Consider the following 12,559-nt stretch of genomic DNA (forward strand, 5'->3'; position numbering starts at 1 on the left):
GAAAATGTGGCTTTCACACACCTTACACTATTAAGGTAATGAGCATCTATTTTTAGAAAAGTATTTATACAACAGAGATGTTTGCATTCAGTTCAATCAGCTGTTGAGTTATCAAGTAGAGTAGCAGCTTAAAGATCACACCTGGTGGTAAAGGCTTGCATTTCACTGTGACATTTAATTTGAACATGATTGATTTTTTTTCCTTGCTCATTTTTAGCGGGATTTGCTGGAAACTGTTTTATGGCAATGAGTTAAATCAACGTGATCATTTCATTTTGCTGTGTAATATAAGCTGCTTTCTGAATATATACCAGCCTCTTCAGCAAGAGTTTTTAAGCAAATACAGACAAGTCCTTTCTAGTATTCCTATTACTGTAGAACTGTCTGCTTTCTGAGTGATTTTTCACTTGTGTCTTAGACATTAAAAAGAAAATTTTCTTCGGTTGTTCTTTTTTTAAATTAATGAATAAAACCAGTCAGATGGGCCAGCATTATTTTAGAAAATCTGACTTTCACATACCTTACTCTATTAAGGTAATGAGCATCTGTTTTTAGCAAAGTATTTGTAAAACAGGGATGTTTGCTTTCAGTTAGAGTACAGAGATACTATAATGGAAATTAATATAAAGTTGCAGTTAACCTGAATATAAACAAAGTATTGCAGGAAGAAAAAAGGGTCCATTTAGTAAATACTATTTTTTCATTTCCTTTTTAGTAGCTGCTTTTCAGTTACATTGCTGAAATAATATGACACTTTACTGGTTCATTAAGAATTCTCTATCTTTATATGATTTTGTGTAACTGTAGCAGAGCAGTGGATCTTTTTAACCTTCATTGCCAGTAAGTAATATAATGGGCAACTTAGGCTGTGATTCTGCAAAACACTTTAACATATATGTTAAGTCCCATTGACTTCAATAAGATATCAGGACACACTTACATGCTTTGTTGAATCAGGGCTCATGATAGTAAACAGGATAAAAAGTCTGGTGAGGAGAGGACAAATTCTGAATATCTTGCTCAGAAGGAAATCCTATTTTATATATATATGTATATATATATACCCTCTTTCTCTATATATATAATATTTTATAGGTATTATATACCCAATATATTATATAACCTATAAGGGTAAACTGAACAAATCTTAGGATTTACCTCTATGAATTATAAAATGGTCTAGGAAAAATCCATCTTGAATTCTGATATGTAAAATAGTTCTTTCAACTGAACTTCATTAAACTTTTAAAAACAAAAACAACCTATTCAAACTGTTCAGTGATAGGGGTTCATATATGTAATACTCAGATCCTGAAAATCAGGCCTAAGCCACTTATTAAGAAGCCTACAATACCTCAGTCAGGAAAGCTTCTAACATGAATAACACCTCAGTTGAATTAATCTGAATTTTTCAGACAAATACATTCTGTTAAAAATTAGACACTGGCATGGCTCCAGACTCCAGTTACTTGATGATACTGATGTTTGCTTTCCAGAAATGTGTGCTCTATTGGCCAGAAAAAAGAGGAATCTATGGGAAGATTGAAGTCCTTGTTAACAGCGTGAAAGAATGTGAGAACTATACTGTCCGCCAGCTTACAATAAAGGTAACAACCTGTATCTGCTGAGAAGCATTGTTCTAATACTTTATTTTCCAATGTTAAAGGAAGTCAAATGCTTTTTGAAATGGTCATGAATTTTTACGGGAGGAATAACTGAGCTATGAAGCTCATGGCTGAAAGGTGTAATTGAGACCAAAGCTGTGCAACACTTACCCTCTTGCTTCTTTTTATCACTCTGACAATAAAAAAGGTTTCAAAAAGAGTGTAAATTTCACCTTTTAAATTATATTTGCTTTGAGGCCCTTTTAAAATTGCCAAGGCAATGTAAAGGGATTTTAGTTTAATGAAAGAACTAGTGAATGTAGCATAATTCAGAAAAAGATAAGCTGCTTATGTCATGTGTTGAGTGCATCCATAGCCCATTTGAAAAGCTCAAAATATAAGGAATATATCAGTCACGGTTCTGACTAAACACTAACTGTGCAGAATAAGGCAGATGCTCCTTTGTGAGTTTCTCCATAATTCTTAATTTCTTAAAATCCATGACAGAACATTGCAATAAATAATGAAATGGGAAAATTTGTTTGATGTTTCAGTCCAGGCAGTGAGAAGTGAGTAGAAGCCACATTGTCCGGATTAGAAGTGTGCAGATTACTCTAGCCTACATTTACCCCCTTGACTTGGAAGTAAGTGGTAGCAGCCTCTGTTGGAGAGAGTAACAGGAGGAACTGGGATATTAGACTGATTTAGTAGGGCAGTTCTTCTGCACCTTTACCTTGCATACTCTTGTAATTTTAGTATCAGACCCCTTATGATAATGTCTTTAAAAAGAGCAGAAACATGTAACAATATAGAGAGAAGCAGAGGCCCAAATTAAGCTCATCTCTCTAGATTCCATTGCTGAGCTAACAGAAGCCTCTGACAATTTCCAACTGACCACAAAGTAAGCAAGGGCAGTAGTCAGATGGACAGAACAGAACTTATATGGTAGGAAAACACAGGTAAATTTTTTTTTAGAATTCTGTCTCTGGAAGCATGTCTGTTTTCCTCAATTGTATCAGTCAGTCTAATAAAAAAAAAAGAATTATTAAATCTCTGAACATTTTTACTGGATTTCTACCATGACATTGAGAGAAATAAAAAGACTTGTTCACCACAAGTGTGCATATAAAATCTTAATATTATTTTCAGCAAGGGAGTCAGTCCCAGAGTGTGAAACACTATTGGTACACATCCTGGCCGGACCACAAAACCCCGGACAGTGCTCAGCCTCTTTTGCAGCTCATGCTGGACGTAGAAGAGGACAGGATGGAAGCACCTGGCAGAGGGCCTGTAATTGTGCACTGCAGGTAATTTGCAACCATTTTCTTGAATGGCTACCTGAAGGCCACAGAAAATCACATCAAACAGTCCTTCTCCTAACCAAAGAATGTATTTTGGGAAGAGGAAAGTTCCCCATAGAAAGATCCCCTTAATGATAGTTGACTTTTTCAGTTTATATTCAAGGATTTGAGTTTTGGAGGGAATTCCCTTGTTGCTACCAAATTGTTTCTGAACCAGTCTTGGTGTCTGCTAATGTGCTGTCTAAGTGTTTGAAAGACTAGTTGGAAAAATGATTTCGCTCTGTTTCTTTTTCACAAGTAGGCTTTTCCACCAGCTCAGCATATATCCCCATCATTCGCTCAGACTTGTATTTAGTGTCTTCCACTGAACTCTTTGGTCTGTGAGCTCCATTTACCTGTTAAATTTTGCCTTCTTTTCAGTGCTGGCATAGGAAGAACTGGATGTTTTATTGCCACGGCCATTGGTTGTCATCAGTTGAAGGAAGAGGGAGTTGTAGATGCATTGAGCATTGTCTGCCAGCTACGAGTGGATAGGTGAGTTCCAGAAGAACCATAAATCAGTCAAGTAACATGAGTTTCTTTAAAATGACACTGGATGAATTTAGGTCTCACATATTTGTACATGTTAGCCTCAAATAACGGAAGTCTTCCACACCTTTCTGGAAAGTGCCTTGCAGCTGACACAGTATGTAAAACATGTTACAAAAGGATAAGAAATATGCAGGAGTCAAGATCTTTAGAAAAATCTGATAGTCATCAAAATTAAATAGTCAAGTTGCTAAATGTCTTAACACACAGGAAGACTTAATAATTGCAGATAGCTATGTGTCAGATTTTCCTGTGGATTCCAAGCAGAGCTACTTGTTCTGCTAATTCCAAAGGAAGTTTTCCTCTGTATATCATCAGCGGCTAAACTAGTCCAGCACAGAAAGCTTTTGTAAAGTCTGCTCTTCTTTTTTTAAGCATACTCAAAGGGTTCTTTCCTTTTATACTCGGGCTCTTTCAGGACCTGAATTCCAGCTGTTGAGTTTCTCTTATACAAAGAGATTATATCACTAACACCCAGAGCAAGGACCCGTCTTCTGTTAGGTGGCTCATGATAAGGAGCACGGCTAGTGTGGGAGCTCTAATCATCCCTTTCCAAAGAAACACAGCATCCTTCGTTCATATCCTGGCAGAAAAGTAGAAAGGGGAATATTTTTTCCAGCAATTTTTGTTTAAAGATATGTCTTTGTTTATACTTTATGATGATACATGTGTTTCAATAGTAGTTTCAGAGCTGAAATAAGTGTGCTGTTACCAGTTTCCCATGTGAATTGACTATCTTACTTTGCAGTTGGTGATTCAAAGTGAGTCTCTAGCTGATCTAACATTTGACAGTAGATTACATCAGTATGGGGCATTCTTTGAAGGACGAAGAACTTATTGAAGGGTACTTATGTCATCCAGATATCAGAGAATGGGGGAAGGAAACATAACCACAGTTACTCTCAGGCTTTGAAGTTTCTGCTGTTAGGTTGCTGACATGTCATTTTGGATGAGTGGCAGTTGGTACGGAAAGAGTGTACAGCTGGGGGAGAACGTGCAGAGGTCATGATGTGCCCTGCACACTCCTTGTCCAAACCTGACAGACTGAGGCTGGCTTCCTTTTCAATAGTGACTTTGAAAGCCATTTCAGAGAAGTTTGAGTGTTGCTTTACATGAAGTGACTGCCATCACTTTTGCTGACTGGTATGAAAGCATTAGCTGAATATTCAAAGTAGCATTTGTATTTAGATTCCGAGTAAGGAATATAGTTTTCTGGGTGAAACTGGATGAGACTTCCCTGAATGAAATTCTCCTGAGATGGCAGCCCTACAGTTGCTAGGCATTTGGCGCTCCCCTCATCCCTTCCTGGAGCTTTCTGCTGTCTCTGACATCCCACTAGGACACAGCAACACAGGGCAACCCAGAGACAAGGGATTGTCTTTAAGCCTGGATCAATAGGAACATTAAGACTTGCTCAGTGTATAGTTTCTTCACACAACAGAGAGCCAAATCTAGCGCTATTGCTACTCCCTCAGTTGTGCTGGGGCTCCTTTTGAACTGGGTGGGCAAACTTATCCAGCTTAAGAAAATAGCAAGGCATTTTTTTGCAAATTCTTCTTAAATCAGATCAATTCCCTGATTGAATTCACAGCTTGGGAGCAGGAACACTGTAAGCCAGCATTGTTGCAGAGTGCTTTGTTTTGTGAAACCAGGGCCGAAGAGAGATTTGTGTTGGAAAGGGGGATGTGAGTATTGTGCGCAATGGAAGCTGCTGATTTGGTTATGCTTTTCTTTCTTTCTCTGCTCAGGGAGACAGGATTTTGTATGAATAAACAGGGTTGCACCAAGAATAGAGAACCCTTGCTCCTCTCCTGCTGTAGGCACGAGGTCATATAATCTCCTTTCAAGTATATCAACTGTTTCTGACATACATTTCTTCTTTAAATGGAAACAACCAGTAGGCAGGGTGCAAATGATGAAAAAGGAGCTCAGGCCAAATGGGCAATATAGGACTTTCATGCGCTCTCTCATATATCTACTGGAACCAAGAACTGCGGAATCTCTGTGGTTGACCCTGTTTATGCATCACCTCCTCTATCCTTCCCCAGCCACATCCCTTCATCATACTGGAGATTGTAGTACGAGCCTTTTAGGGCAACATGAGCAGCCTGGAGTGTAAAATTCTCCAAGGAGAGTTCCTGACCTAAGATCTCAGCAACAAAAAAGATGGAAAAGCTGAGGGAAAAATGCTTCCTCTGCTTTAAATTATCTACTCCAAATTTCCAGCTCTCCATTCTGATTATCTATTCATCTTATTTAAAAAGGTGTGTAGTGTTCTTCCTCATCTTAGTGTTTCTGTTATAAAATAACCTTTTTCTTCTTGCTCTTACACTCTGTGTAGAGAAGTGGAAGCAAACTCTGCTCTCAGCTACATCAATGTTCATGTCATTATTTCAGGCATAGAAAAAAGATCCCAAATTTGCAGCAATATAACTGACAACAGAATTTGGTCTAGTGTATTTGACTAATGAACTTTTATATATGTATTAGTATCCCAAATAAACTTGGAAAGAGAATGGAAGTCTGATCCAAATACAAACATTCAACACAGTAATCTCAATGACACAAAGCTTGTTTTAAAAAATTGTAAAGTCTTGTGATTTGTACATTTCTGTATTTTTTCTAGCTTCAGACTGTATAGATAGATTCCACAGATCTTGCTGCAGGCTTCTCAGCTCTTTATTTTCTCAGGAATTACCTGAGATAAAAAATACATTTTTAAAATTTTAAAGACATTTTTCTAGGAAAAACTTAGTAACCAGACACTTTTTCTTTCTATATTCTAGAACTGGCCTACCTCACCTGGCATCTAGTTTATAGCAAAGGTTGCTAAGGCAGAGCTTAGCAGTCCCTAAGACTACAGTCCAGCCACTGCCAGTCCAGACAGATCTCGGGTTCATACAGTGGCCAGGCATCACTATAAGAGGCACAAAGCTCCATGAGGCCAGCTTTGCCTGATGACCGAGTCCTGACATCAGAGTATTGGCAGGTGGCATGAAGCTGGCAAAATGAACCGTATATCCCTCTAGACTTGACCACAAGAGCTGGCTCTGGCCATAGTTGTGTTGGTACAACCAGGAGCAGAGCAGGAACAGAGACAAAGACTTCTTTCTCATAATACTGGTCAACAACGGAGCTACAATTTGTCCTTTGTACCTCAGATTGCCCTCACAAAACAGAACAGGAGAGAATTCAGCAGAAAAGGCTGGTTTTATATGACTACCTGGAAGCCAGAAGCTTGCCCAAGACATGCACCAAATCATTTTTTCTCTGATACTTTGTCTACACTTGGTTCCCTGCCAGTCTTGCTCATGCTCAGAGCTGCACCATCCAAAGCCAGGCCTAGTGGTGGAATTAGCACAGTTGATGGTTTCCACTTGTGTGTGAACTTTTTGCCACATGGGCCAACAGCCTAATTTCTACCAAAGTGAACTAAATTGATAAGAGAGAAGAAAATAGATTAGGGTTAGAGGGACTCACCATGTAGACCAAGTGGTGCTGTAGGAATTTACCAAAACACTCCCATTGCGTAGTGCGCTCGCTGAGAAACAAGCAAGCATCCAAACAAATTGTAGATGGTGGCCAAAAGTTATGCTGAAAAATAATCTGCAAGCCAAGAACTGAAACCTAGAATAACTAACTGCCCCTCTAGAGATAAAGTGTTTGAAATAGAGTTCCAAGTCCTCTTCTTCTTAACTGTTCAGTGTAAGTTATGAAGCTGGTAGGGAGTGAAAGGATCTGGCAGCAGTCATCTGTGCTGACCTAACATGAGGAAACGGACCATCCGCTCAAAAAGTTGACCCAGGATAGAGATACAGCCATGCTCTGTATGGCTTCATAGAAAGACAGACCCTCAGCTCTGCACAGCTTTATTTTTTTCAGTTCATTTTTTATGTTTTGCAACAGAAACAGGAAACATTTGATGCGAGTCATCTTCAAAATTTACTCTGATATCGAGAAACTTTGCACATTCTTAACCTTAAAGGCACATTCTTGGAATGACGTCCGATAACTTTGCTTTTGGCTCCTCAGACAGGATGAAAAGAGTTTCCAGTGTGCGTCAATGCATTGTTTAAGTGTTTTGACTAATCACTTTAGGTTAAAAAAAAAATCACAAACCCTGCATCACATTCACTCTGGAGCAGACTGCATCCAACTGCACCAGCAGCAAGCCAGAGGGCAGGCTACAAGACCCTTCCCTCCCCAGTGGCTGCCCAGGCAGACCTGGCTACAGTCCCCAAGCCCTCACGTCACCAGGGGTTGTTCTTCCCCGCACCACCCTGGAGAGCCCCAAGGAAGCAGAGAGCCCAGCAGCTCACAGAGGAGCCAGCAGTGCAGGCTGGTGGAGGATGAATGCTGCACACCCGGAGATGTAGTTGGGGTTACATCCCTTCTGGGCACTAGGGACACAGGAGAGGAAACCTCCCCTTGAGCAGATTTCCTCCTGAAATGCTCTTCCATATAGCCTTTTGCACAAACTGATGTCTTAAGATCACAGACAATTCCATATGACCCTTACACAAGACCAAAGGGATAAATCCTGTGTACAATAGGACTGACAAGGTCAAATTGTCTGAATCCCTGTCTGTTTAAGACTTGGCAAAAGGCATATATTCTCTTTACTGATGGCAACAAGAGGCAGGGTGCCCTAAGCTGACAGAGACATGCACTGGTAGGCTGACACAGGATTCAAAGGCAGCATAACATCTCAGTTATGCTTCCTTGCAGAGGGCAAATGCAGTCATGCTGGACTTGGCCCCTACCAGGCTTTTGTGCAGCTTCTTGGGGATCCTGTGCAGCACTTGTGCACCTCCAGGGTTAAAACAGTCAGAGTCAGTGCAGGCAACTCTGCATCTAACCTAAAACTGGAATCAAGGAACAGAGCTGCAAAACACTCCTTTTTATACTTCTCTTTGAAATATTGAAACAATATTGATTTTGAAACAAAATGATCTTGATGTGTTCTCAGTCTAGGTATGTTGACAACTTTACCGTTAGGGCTACTAAGAGCAAAAAAAGAACCACACAGAATTTCCCACTCATCTTTTTGTGAAAACAAATGCTAACAGCAGAACTAATGAATGATAATACAGATGTACCTTCCTTTATGTTCCAAAATGTCAAGATCTGAGTTCTGATGGTGGCTCCATTCGACATCCATAAAGAGAGAATAAATCCCACACATGATTTATATATATAGTCCTTTATATACACATCACTGGCAGATATTCTCAATGAAAGATCTGCAATTCCAGGAATTACTTGTTTTGGTATTTTTGAATCATGGCTGAATATAGAAATTTCATAGCTTTTTTTGCAGATAATGTGTAAAAACAAAGATTATGCTATCTGAGTATTTACAGAGAACCTAACCTGTGGTATCTCAATATCTCCTAAATATTTCTGAAGGGTAATAACAACAGCAATTTCTCTTTCTTTCTTCCCAGAAAGTAGGAGAAGACTCTATAGGTTTTGTGTGTTTGTTTGGGAGACCACTGTGTCTCCTTTGAGAGTTTGTTGCACAACCTAGGGTCAGCTCTGGAGATGATTTTGGCTGCAGCCTCTCCTTATGCTCCAGTGGAATTTTACTGTTGTAGAGACCTGGATTATCACAAAAGAGGCAGGAGCAAGGGTCACCCCGCAAACAGCCTGACATGGCAGATCTCAAACTTGTTCTAATCTGCCTTTCCTCCCACATGCTCCTCCCTGGATACATTCCCTTCCTCCATCCCTTTTACACAGTGGATGTCAAACTGGGAAATGCACTCCATTAGGGAGAAGGTTTGTGGCGGGAGGCAGCGAGTGAAACTGGGTAGGAAGGGGTGGCTTTGGCAGGAGAGTGGAAGTGGGAGGAAGGAAGAAGGCCAAGCGGCACGGAGGACCAGAGCAAAGCCCTCCCTTCACCTTTCAGACTCTTACTGGATCTCCGTGGCAGGAGACAGGCGCAGAGGAGAGCTCCTGAGAGGCAGCAGGCAGCCAAGAGTCATGAACTTGTCGATGTCTTTGTTGACAAAGCAAAGAGGCTGCTGCATTTTGCACCAGATGGGACCATTTCTGGACCTGTGATTTAATTCCTAGGAATAAGAGATCATAATGAGCGTGCAGCTCATTAAAGGGTGTTTTAGAGTTGCCTGAGCTCACTGGAGGAGCAGAGGCAGCTGGTCACTTGCTTATAGAAATAGGTATTGTTTTAGTTATGTTTTTTGCTACCATTTGACCATCCAGTAGCACTGAGGAAAATAGAAGAAACTTACAGTTGTAGATCAACTTCTCTAATGTTAAACAGAAGACAATATTTGTTGAGGCAGTTTTACCATGTTTTGCCCAGCTCTGTATGTCAGTAGACCCTTTTGTTGCTGTTGTGTCTGAAGTGATCACGTGGGGGTCTGTCAGATGTTCTCCTGTGGGATGTCTAGCTTCTCCATTGCTCAGGATCCAAAGCTTTCACTGACTTCTGAAGTCAGATGCAATGCGCATCTTAATGTCATCCTTGCCACTAAAGCTATTTACTCTCTCATCCCCCTAAAGCTAGCTAGTTGTTCCAGTGTAAGCTGAGGATAGACTGAGGAGTTGTTCCTAGAAGCAGAGCAGGTTGCTTTTAATACCCTGACAGATGAGATAATAAAAATGGAGTTAAGTAAACCTGAGCCCTCCCTCCATGAGAAATGAGATCTGAAGGATCCAAGTACTGTCAGAAAGAGTCTCAGTTTAATTTCAGAGCTGAAAGGTGCCGGTCCTACTAAATATCGCACCACCTAAGCTCCCACTGCAGTAGGACATCATCCCCTTCCTACCACACTGCAATTGGCACTGAAGATGTGCGACTTTATCCTCATAATTTGACCCAAAAAAGGGATGTATTAAATGTAGGCATCTAATTCCAAACTGGCTGTAACTAATCCTTTTTATGGTCGAGTTAAACTCTTTTGTATTGTTGATGTGAAATGAGTCATTGCTGTAAAATTTCTTAGGTGGCTGCTGTACAGACAGGATGCACTGTAGGCGTTAGAAAGAGGACAGGAAAAGCTGTTCTCTGTACATGCGATCTGAGGGTCACTGAAGGTTACATTTTTAGTAAAGGGCAAGAATGAAAGGCCAGATTCAGAATACTGCCTTGCCCCATCGGTAGTAATGCTGATTCCATGCATCTGGTCCTCCATGCCCAAGTGACTGAGCAAAATTTACTCTATGTTGAATTTGAAAAGTTGGTTTTAACAATGTAGATGCCAGATGTTTTTCTCCCTAGTTCTTATCCTAATGAAATCAAGAATGGTACTTCATGCTATGCATGTGCTGGATAGCATAAATTTTGAAGAAAGCACATCCGCTCAGGCAGAATCTCTCATTTACTCAAGCAAACTTTAAGGCAAAAATTGAGAAAAGGCTTTGAATTATCTGGTGGCGATTTGAGTTGGCAGTGGTTGGAGGTTGTTGCATTCTTAAGAAACAAGATTTCATTCTATTGTGTTTCCTTTTCAGGGGTGGAATGGTTCAGACCAGCGAACAGTATGAATTTGTGCACCATGCACTGAGTCTGTATGAAAGCAGACTTTCTGCAGAAGCTGTCCAGTGAAGCCTAGGAGGGTAAAACAGAATGTCAGTCTCTTGAGGTAATTTATTTCATTACCTACCAGCAGCTTCTTCAAGGAGTTTACTGCAGTGGGAAGAGAGGCTTTGAAGCCAGCTTCTGAAAGGATTGTGGAGAGTTTGGCAAAAGTATAAAGATTGCTGGACCCTTACTGTAAATGAATGTATTGTGAGCTTCCCAAAAATGAGTTATAAAGAAGGTACTGTACTGAAACTACACATGGATTTCACATATATATCTAAAGGTGGGTTTAATTCTGTAATACTGATATCTGCCATATGGAATGTATGTATGTGCTACTGCTGCAGTCAGATGGACATTGGAACTTCTAAAGAAGAAATGTTTATCAAATGTATAAAATGCTTTAACGTTTGCAAACTCTGTCTTGTGAATGGACTGTCAACTGTACTGTAAAGTGCTATTACTGATTATGTGGTAGGCTTGTTTCTTGGCCACATAATATTCTTGCTGCTAAAATTGCAAGTGTTCAATTATGGATTAAAAAAAGAAAAAGAAGATGAGATAATAAAAAAAATTAAAAGTCTTGTTTTTGAAAATATTCAAAGGCAGTTAATATTTTATATGGAAATATATGTTCTTCATACTATTAACTATTAAATGTATATTTACTGTAGGTCTTACAGAGCAGTTACAGAGCACAATGTCTGTTATTCAGTGTATATGTATTTACCCTATACTGTTGATTGTCTTAGAAGATGCTTCTGCTACAGACCCGAATCCAGTGTATTTGTAAATTGTGTAAGTCATTTTACTTTTAAAAGAAACTTTGTAGCATATATTAAATGGTAAGGATTTTAAATATTTGTCTGTCTTTTATTAATAGGGGATTTTTTGCTTATGTTAACTGCTCTGTCTCTTTCAATAGAGATGGATGCCTTTAGTGATATGAACTGTTCTATGATAGGTTATACAAAAAGGAAAATGCTGCTATGAATGTTTCATTTACCATTCAGTAAGAATTTTTTCCTTAAGAGAAATAAGAAGTTGGCATTATGACTTACAGCAAGCACTGGGAGGTCTTTTCACAGGGTATAATGAGTTTTTAATGCAGTGATGTTGACTTTGCTTCATACTGCTAATAAATTACACTTGATATAAAATATTTATTGAAGTCTGTATTTTTTTCCTAGGGTAGTAAATGCACCACACACTCTTGTACCCCCAAAAGCAGGCATAGCCCAATACAATTTGGATAGCTCCATCATGGCTTCAAACCATTGCAGAGCCACTGCAGAGGACATCAGCAAACTCCCACTGACATTGAGCAGAGTGGATCACCTGATGGGAAGGCAAAGTCAACATCACTTGATCCCTCAGGGGGAGTTTGTCTAAGACCTGGTACAGACTCAGAGCTTTGCCTCCTCCTCTTCCCCTTCTCCTCCCCCCCTCGACTCGGTTTTTAGAACTTGTGGAGTTAGAAGTATCAATATTGAGATTTTGCTTGATTACATGTAATT

The 12,559-nt window shown here is 39.7% G+C and overlaps 1 protein-coding gene across 1 annotated transcript in view; it reads left to right on the plus strand.

The window, feature by feature from the left end:
• PTPRR (protein tyrosine phosphatase receptor type R) overlaps positions 1-11,901 on the plus strand; it is a 145,814-nt gene extending 133,913 nt beyond the window's left edge. Inside the window, exons 10-13 of the mRNA XM_013947012.2 lie at positions 1,497-1,607; positions 2,754-2,911; positions 3,326-3,439; positions 10,973-11,901. Coding sequence (XP_013802466.2) covers positions 1,497-1,607; positions 2,754-2,911; positions 3,326-3,439; positions 10,973-11,066 — 477 coding nt within the window. The 3' untranslated portion in view covers positions 11,067-11,901. The remainder of the gene's footprint in view (positions 1-1,496; positions 1,608-2,753; positions 2,912-3,325; positions 3,440-10,972) is intronic.
• The last annotated feature ends 658 nt before the right edge of the window (positions 11,902-12,559 follow it).

The sequence above is a fragment of the Apteryx mantelli genome, chromosome 1 (genome assembly GCF_036417845.1).
Source record: "Apteryx mantelli isolate bAptMan1 chromosome 1, bAptMan1.hap1, whole genome shotgun sequence".
Taxonomy (NCBI): Eukaryota; Metazoa; Chordata; class Aves; order Apterygiformes; family Apterygidae; genus Apteryx; species Apteryx mantelli.